Here is a 9,316-nt window from a genome sequence, read left to right on the forward strand (position 1 = left end):
AGACGAGACCTCCAGAGTCTGCCAAGTTGAGGAGACATTGGCAAGAGCAATTGAACCAAAAGGTTGTACACTCTTAGGAAATTATAAGACCACTTTACAAACAGGTCCTTCACACTCTGATAGGAAACACCAGCTCCTATCCTTAAGGTCACCTGCATTCCCGCCCTACTTAGCTCCAAAGCAAACTTTAAACCTTGCATGTATAAAGGACAGGATCCAGTGGACTCATTTTTATATGGTCATAAGCTTGAGTAAGTTTCTTGAGCATTCAGCCTGAGGGATCACAGAGTATTCACTTGGAATATGATCTGCTGACAGCCTCTTCTTTTCCAGTGGCTGCTATAGCAGCGGTCTTCATGTTGGTGAAACTCGGTGAGGTTGTATGTCCCTCATCTTTGACCATCTTTTCCTTTTCAGAAAAGCTTAGTTGAAACTGTCTATGTACTATTACTAACTTGCTCTTGCATTTTTGTGGGCGGCTTGTGGTGACTTATGAGATATGGGAGAGTTGGTCACATGCTAAAAGCTGGCTCTAGGTGAAGAAAAATGCAGCATATTTGGCAAAGAGATGAGTATGTACACTGTAGAGGTATTGTGGAATCTGCTGCCTAAACTATAAATACTAATGGCCACAGCACCTGCAACAATATATGATAATTAAAGTAGTCATAACAGTCATGATGTGGTTCTTTACCACCATCTTTCTGGGAAGAAAGGAAGGGAAGGTAAGAGAAAGAGGGATGGAGAGAAAAAGAGGAAAGAAGAAAGATTTTTGTTTACCTGTATTCAGGACTCACCTTATAACTTTATATAGTGTTTTTACAAGAAATCAAAGTGGCTTTCTTTAAAATATGTGTTCCTTTTCATAAGATGTTTCCATATTTTTCTTTCACTTACAGACTAATAATTATACGAATAATGAAAGAAAAGAGTTTTCTGGAAAATGAAAAGGAAATGAATAGGGCAATAAGAGCACTGATACTATAGGCAAAATCTCTTCCTTATGCTTATACACTCCCCATTGACTAAAGTCTGAAAACCAAAGTTATTAGCATTCTTATTGGGACAAATATAGACCCTTATGAAAGTCAAACTTAAATCAATAAGCCCATCTAGAGGAGAAATTTTTCTCCAATTCATGCTAGAATGTTACTTTCAATTATCAATAATCTTCAGATTACTGATTTTAATTAATTAGATAATAGATCACATGAACACTTGCCTACCCTTTTACAAAACACTCACACATTTTTTAGACTTTTTTAACTTAAAAGAAAGAAAAGTTATAGTTTTAACAAGAGAACTGCTACATCTTCTAACTAATTCCCTTTATGGAAACAAAAAACATAATAATCTATAACCCATCACAGCTGTTTGGCTAGAATTACCAATTACCTTCAATGCCTTAGAGATACTTTCCAGATTTTTACAAGTCTGTGTAGTAAATTTTTAAACCAATTTTCTTAAAGAGGATTGATAAGATTTAAAACCTTTTAGGCATATGATGACGTATTACACTTAAACAACTTGAATATAAAATCAAGGCTTTACATAACTGGAGGGAAATGGAAACAGAGATTAAAAATAAAACACAACCCAAAAGCTGTGATTATTTTAAAAAGCATTTATATTAAGTTTTGAAATGTGCTTTTTGCTTGCACTGGAATATGGGTGTGGCAGATTTATGGGAATCCATGTTGAAAAATAACAAAGCCTGATGATAAGAAACAGGGCGTTTGTAGAGTCTCTCCTTGTCCTCAGTCCTAATTGCTTCTTAAGCTCCAAGTATTTGGGGAGTCCCTGCAATTTTTCAGACAGTTGCAAGGTTTCCAAAGAGGTAGCTAATTGTGTGGCTTCCCAGAGCCTTGCAGGCAAAGTAAATAAAGGAGTTTAGAAAAGTGACAGCACTTTAAATAACCAGATTATGTCGAATCAATAGGAAATGTTCAGGAAGTTAATAAAGCAATTACTTAAGTAGAGTCAGCACTGGCATGGGGGTGGGGGAGCTTGAGAGAAGAACGGTGTACATTACCTCTAATGTGGACAAATAATTAAGAGTTGGCTATCAAGTTATCAAGTATCCCAGCACACATGCCCGCCCTTCATAGACACTCCTAGATGTGCCACTATTAATTGGTCTTCTTCTTTAAACAGAGGAGTGTGCCTCCCTTATCCTCGCCTGTCTGTTTTGCCAGTTTTGGGACTGTCTCCTGATGCTGCCCGGCACGTGCGAAACAGTGTGTACCAAAGTGTGCTGCCCCTCTCACCGGTATCACCACACCTCGGATGAAAATCACTCTCGGAATGATTGCAACTGCAATTGTGACATGGACTGCAGCCTTTTCGAATCTTGCCACGAGACCAGCGAGTGTCTGGAACTGGCCATGGAGATTTCAGAAATCTGTTACCGCTAGTACAACGAAGTAACCACATTCCGGCAGTCCTTTTGGCCACAGTGGGAAATTCCATTACAACAAGACTGATTTCCATGTGCTGAAATGTAAGGACTGTACACATTTCTTGGATGCTATAGGCCATTTTATTCTGCACCTGTCTAGGAAAGCTAGTATTGTCAACTCAGTGGTCTTATTCCAAATTTCACAACCGCATGGCTCACTGAAAAATAAGATTCTTGATCACATGTGATGAACAAATCTTAAATACCTCTTAAATGCCGTAGGTACAAGATGTTTCTTGACTACAAAATAGCATGTTAAGCCACTGCGTTATTGCACTCATCAGCTTGCATCACGGATTCAACCTCATTCACAAATTCAGGACAAATTAGTGCATTCTTTTAGAATTGACATACATTAGCTCGTCTTTCTAATGGACTCATGCATAAACATTATGTATTGTTGGTTATTATTAATAATGTATTGTATAACATCATTTTGTAATTAAAAATTTATTTATACAGTCTCTTAAAATTCACTTATATGTACAGTTTAGGTAGGAAAGGGAATTAAATGAATTAGAAACCATGTTCATGTAATTACAACAGATGTCTCTAAAACATCTCCAGTGAATTTTGAATATGGTGTACTTCAAGAGAGTACTATAATTCTAGACCATATTATTGTATGTCTATGACTATGTCATAACAGGTTATTCATATTCTTAATTTGTTACAGAAAGGCTGTTAGTTATTCTAACAAGCATAAATGAGAATTATGTGCAAGTTTCAAAAAAAAAAAAAGATCCCAATCAATTCTTCACTTTCTTCATTTTTATTTGTCAGGTCCAATAAGCAACAGGATATTAAAACAGATTCAGTTCATTTTACAAAACTATCATTTGTATAGATTACCAGAAAGAAATACACATTGAGGGTACTTATTCAGCACCAAGCTTCTTAATATGGCATGTGCATCAGAAACCATATGTTTTTCCTTGTCTGATAATTAAAGTGATCAATAATTATGTCAAGTACTTCTTTTACTTATTTTTTTTTAAGAAAAAGATGTGATATAGACTGGAAAGTGATGTTCGTCTCAAATAAGTTTAAACAGTTTGTGGTGAAAACACATCTAGGTTAAAGTTAGTTTGGAATCTTCACTTTCTGTATAAACAATTCCATAGTCCTTGGGCAAATACATTGCTCATTACTTTGTGCTAAATTTCAATGGATATATCTTAATATTTTCATTGAATATAAAAAAGCATCATGCATGAGTAACCAAACAAAGAATACAAAAGTGAAATTGAGAGTTGAGGGAATTTTTTGTCTGTGATTTAAGGCAACAGCAATAACAAAAGAAAACTCCAAAATACCTGTTTTTTCCTGACTTAGGAAATTTCAGGAAAAATCACCATTTGCTTTATTTCTGCAGCAAATTAGCACATTTTTCCAATTTGAAGTAAATTCTCCCACACATTGAAAACTATTCATCTTTTAAAAATATTTGTAAACTGCCTCTAAAAAGGCATTTAACCACTCTCAACTTGCTCCTGGCAGCACAGTGCATCCATGGTTAATGCTGGCTTCATTCCTGTTTGATGATCACGTTATTCACAAACCACAGAGCATGAAAGTGCCCCACACCTTCTATGAAACAGTATTTCTGCTTTTCAGAAGCTCGAAGAAACAGCTCTATACTCGATGCATAGAACTTGTAGATCATTAGAAGAAAAAAAAAATAGATTCCTAGAACAGGAAGGGAACATAAGGTTGTTCTTATGCAACCTTATATTTCATAGGGGAAAACAGAGGCCCCATGAACTGACTTATTCAAGACCACACAGTGAATTATTGGCAGTGTCAGGAACTCTAACATGGGTTCTAATTTTCTGACTACCTGCACTACTCAATTCTTAGTCCAGCTGGTACACAGTGGCACAGGTGTTAAGTTATTAAAATACTAAAACATCGTCAACAGTTGTTCCCTTGTACCTCCTAGTGCTTCCTTATGTCCCATCCCTCCTGGCTCCTCTCTGAGCACCTACCCCTCTACCCGTGGTCTAGTCACTAAAGGAGGAACACCTAGGGGTCTCTGGAACCCCATTCTTATAATATGGTACTTGGTATCATTGGTGAGGCCATGCCATATTGGTGTTAAATATTTCAATTTTCATTCCCTTATTCTTTCTACTCTACATACCCTCAAATTATGCAAAGATTGTGCATTTCAAATGTGAATTGAATGCTTGTCATTTAGAGACATAAAAATCACCAGGTCTTATGTGATAATGTGGTCAGAACACTACAAGATCTTTCTGTGGCCTTGCTTTCCACGGTTTGTTAACTTTGTTCCTCACTTTCAGAATTCACCGTGCTACAACAGAAAGGGTCGGTTATACAAAGTGTGAAATTTCTTTTCTTTATAACCAATAATAAAACATCATCCTTTTTGCAAACATGAATGGCTCTTTCAATTGAATTCTTACACAATGAAACATACGCAACTGGGAAAATACAATTGCAGAAGTAAGGCAGATCAAAAAGGGATGTGGTTATTGATTAAATACAAATATCAGAATCTGAGAAGGCTCAGATATTTTCTGCAATGATGAAGGCCTGTGATTACAAATAAAGATAATGTTGTTCTTTAAGATGGGACTTCTCAGGCAACAGAGTATTCTGATTTAAGGAAGGACGCTAGAATAAAAGAGATTTAAGAACATACAATCTTTATATAGAATGAAGAACAGCATTTTTCCTACAGCATTATAACCACATGTCTACATTGTCTTTGCTCTGCTCAAGGGATTTTTTATAAAACCATTGCTTCTCTAAAAGTCGACAAAATATGGAAAGCAATGAAGATATGAAGTTACATTTAATTTGCTAATGAAATTTTCCCACTACATAAGCTGATAGGCCTACAAAATTAATTATCAATGCTGGACAATCAAAGTTAATAGAGCGAAAGCTGCTTCAGTTTTTTTCCAAAGGAGTAAGAAAACATCCAGGCAGAGAAACTTTACAAATAGGAAACATTGTGGAAGGGTGTATTAGCATTTTTTCAAGGATGAATGTAGAGATGGAAATATTTGATAGGCAGAATTCATGACCCAGTGCCTCTAAGTTTCTCTCTCTCAACAAAATGGAGAAAAATATGAATATGTACCCTTAAGATTGTTTGACTGTAAGAATTTTGTCCATCAAATACTAAGTTCCCTCAGTCCACACAAACTATAGACTCTGATAAAATATAAATATTTGATTTAAGAGTTTATTGGGTGTTCTTTGAAGAAGATCTGGGTAAAACCTAAACAGTTGCCACATGTATCTTCAGGTGAGCTGTGCAGAAAGGCAAAGTGAATAGAGTCAAACAAATTTCTAGTGATAATCAACATGGGGCTGGACGTGGTGGCTCCTAGCACTTCAGGAGGCCAGGGTAGGAGGATCACTTAAGGCCAGGACTTTGAGACCAGCCTGGGTAACACAGTGAGACCCCGTCTCTACAAAAAATAAAAATTAAAAAATTCGCTGGCATAGTTGCACGTTCCTGTAGTCTTAGCTATTCAGGAGGCTGAGGTGGAAGGATGGCATGAGCCCAGGAATTCGAGGATACAGAGAGCCATGATTACGCCACTGCATTCCAGCCTGGGTGACAGAGCAAAACCTTGTCCTCAAAATAATTAATTAATTAATATGGGACTAAAATTATATTGTGGGGCTTCTCCAACAGAAGTCTGAACAGCTCCAAATATTACAGGGAAGGAGCCCAGAATGTAGGGAGAGGGCAAGAAATGCAGGTGGGGGCCGGAGCAGCTCCATTATTTGGATAAATTTGCCACCTTCTGATCTACCATCTTGATATGCTTCACAGCTCTGCTTTTTCCACTGCATCTAAAGCAGTGGTTCTCAATTCCCTCCCTCCCAATTTGGCAAAGCCTGGAGAGATAATTGATGTCACAACGGAGGACAGGAGTCTGCTACTAGAATCTTGTGGGTAGAAGCCAGAAATGTTGCTAAACATCCATAAGGCACAGGACTGCCACCACCCCTGACTCCCACTAACAAATATCTAAATGTCAACAGCATTTCACTGAAGCATTCTGTCAGTCTCAATTATCCATCACCAATTCACCTTTAGAAACTGTTGAAAATAGAGTTGCCAGACAAAGTACAGGATGCTGAGTCAGCTTTGAATTTCAGAAAAACAACAAACAATCATACTACAAATATGATTCCTTATTTATCTGAGATGCAAACATAGCTGGGTGCTCTTTATTTCTAATTGTTAAATCTGGTAACCCTAGTTCTAAAGACTCCACATTTTGAGAAGGGGTCAACAGAAGTCATGAACCTTCAGGTTTCTCCCAGCCTGCAAGAGAGTAGGGGTTGTTTATCTCTTTGGTGGGAGACCAGGACATTCGTTGGGCCACATTTTACAATGTGGTGTAATTTAAGACAGGTTTGGGGAGTTTGGCTTAAAGATCACCTCCATGGCATTTTCCTTCCTGTCCACAGCTTACACAGGGCCCATGGCCCTGGACTACCCTGGCCAAATCTCCTCTGCTTCACATCTTGACTGGCAGCTGAGGAGGACCCTCAGTCAAAGGATTATCTTGATTTAAAGGGTGGGAAGCAGAACCACTTAAGTCTGCAGATCTAAAACACATTTTCTGATTCAATCCTTGGCCAGAAAGACCTGTATTAGAGGTGCTAGAAGAGCTATAAAGGAGTATTTTCTCCTCTCCAGATATTTTCCTTTCCATATTTTGCTATTAGGGCACTTTGGGGGAAAGAGGGTAAGTGGGAGGGCGAGATGGAGACAAGTTTTGGTCATGGATTGCAATACCATCAACTAAAATCCAAATTTCACCTTACACTCTTAGTATATAGCTAGGGGTGGACCAGAAAGATTGATGTCTTCTCTACATAATTTTTATTTTTATTAATTTATTTTATAGATTAGAAAAAATATTATATAGAAAATATTTAAGTATTTTTGTATATTATCACATTCTCTAAACAGCCCTACAAAATAGATTTTATTATTATTTCCATTTCTTTTTTTTTAGGGAAAGACTCTTAAAGAGGTTAAGTAAATTGTCCCAGGTTACACAGCAAATAAGCAATTATCACAAGGTTTGAGCCCAAGTCTGTTCATTCCAAAACCCATGCTTTTAATCACTAAACCTAAAAAGTTATACGTGTGAAAAATTATGAAACCAAGATAAAGTTCAAGTAGTCACTTTTAAAGCATTCAGAAAAATACAATGGCTATATTCAAAGAAAAGCATTCACTGATAGAGAATGTTTTAAGAGTTGTTATCCTGTACAATGATTAGAATTTGGAACATCTTCAAAATGCTTTTAAGATACGTACCCAATCAGTAATAAACGCAAAGTCAATGTATTGCAATGTAATCCTTATGTCAGTAGTTTTGCTTCATTTATCTATGGTTACAAAGACTTACCTTTTAGTGTTCCATTTTAGAAAAGCAACTTTGATCTTTGCTCTAAGAGAGTCAATCATGCACAATGCAGCCAGGCCAGCCCCTCATCAGCATTCCACCAGAGGGTTCTAGGAGCATGGATTGTTTTTAATCAGTCAACAACACTATGCTCAAAAAAATGCATTCTGATACTTAGACCTTTTATCTCAAAAGCTATACAGAATCCAAGGTCACGGCAACCTCTTTTATGGTTTATTGTTCCTCAAATGTACTTAGAGTGAATTTACAAAGCCACAACTTATTTTGTGGATACAGAGCTTTCATTAAATTCAGCACTCCCCAACATCCTCTTTGTTTCCTCTTTCAGCACTTTCTGCCTATGGTTCCTCATTTAATATTGAGTTCCCGTAAAATTTAAAAAATAAAATAAGAATATTGAAGAAGATTCTCTCAGTAGCTAAGCTACTGAGCTATTTGAAGTTGAGACTTCAGAAAGCTCCTTTAATGGGTCCAATCACTGCTGTGTAGTTTGCAATACTAGGGGCAGGTCCCTGCAATCAGGGATGAAGGCAAGAGGCCAGGATGGTCCCATTGTCGCCACTCTGCCATTGTTGTGATCCTCTCCTTGCCAATGTGGGCATGACAGTAAATCACCTGGCACATAAAGTAAGTTTGTAAAACTGCACCCTGAGAGGTGAGGTGAAGATGGTATTCTAAGGGATGTAGAAAAGCCTGGACTGTACACACCCCATAAAGTGATTTATTAGCTCACTTTGTTGACACCTTTCATTCTAAGCAACAATATACATAAATTCCTAGTTACACTTTTATAATATTATATTAGCAATGATTTATAAGTAATTCTGTGCATAAAAGTATCTGTGTGGCACCAAAATCATCCTGCATGTAACAAAAGGTACTTGAATAATACTTTTGGAAAACATTAGGTCAAATCAAAGCAATAGTGAGACCAATTAGGTGGCCAGGTAGGAGGCTACTGCCCAACTTCAGGAAAGACCTGACTAAGATGGTGATTGTGAAGTGAGCTCGCAATTTATTAAGGAGCAAATGAAAAACCACTGAAGAATAGCAGGAATTACATGATTAAAGTGGTGGAGAAGGAAGATTGACCAGGCGGCAGCATGCAGGACAGATTAAAGCCAGGAGAGTAGAGACTGAGAAAGGTGCAATTGCAATAAGGCAAGGGGTGATGAAGGCTTGAAATAGGATGGTGACAGGGAAACAGGAGGGAAGAGATGGATGGGAAAGAAATTAGAAAAGGACCATTAGTCCTTTCTCAAACTCTTCTTATTTTAAAACTCAAATATTCCCTACTGTCTATCACATATATGAGTCATGAAGCCATTATTTTCATTAGGGAAGAAACGGGTTGGGGAGGGGGGAGTTCTATTCCAAGTGGAAAGTCAAGGTACATTTTTAGCTACATTAAGCCAGCCTTCTGCTG

General features: G+C 37.3%; 1 protein-coding gene across 2 annotated transcripts in view; it reads left to right on the forward strand.

Annotated features, from left to right (window-relative positions):
- The window catches only part of MDFIC2 (MyoD family inhibitor domain containing 2), a 113,065-nt gene extending 108,206 nt beyond the window's left edge, over positions 1-4,859 (forward strand). For both annotated transcript variants that reach the window (XM_023199792.2, XM_023199794.2), the window contains one exon: positions 2,155-4,859. In XM_023199792.2, coding sequence (XP_023055560.1) covers positions 2,155-2,414 — 260 coding nt within the window. In that variant the 3' untranslated portion in view covers positions 2,415-4,859. The remainder of the gene's footprint in view (positions 1-2,154) is intronic.
- Positions 4,860-9,316: the final 4,457 nt, after the last annotated feature.

This window comes from Piliocolobus tephrosceles, chromosome 2, assembly GCF_002776525.5.
Source record: "Piliocolobus tephrosceles isolate RC106 chromosome 2, ASM277652v3, whole genome shotgun sequence".
In the NCBI taxonomy this organism is placed as follows: Eukaryota; Metazoa; Chordata; class Mammalia; order Primates; family Cercopithecidae; genus Piliocolobus; species Piliocolobus tephrosceles.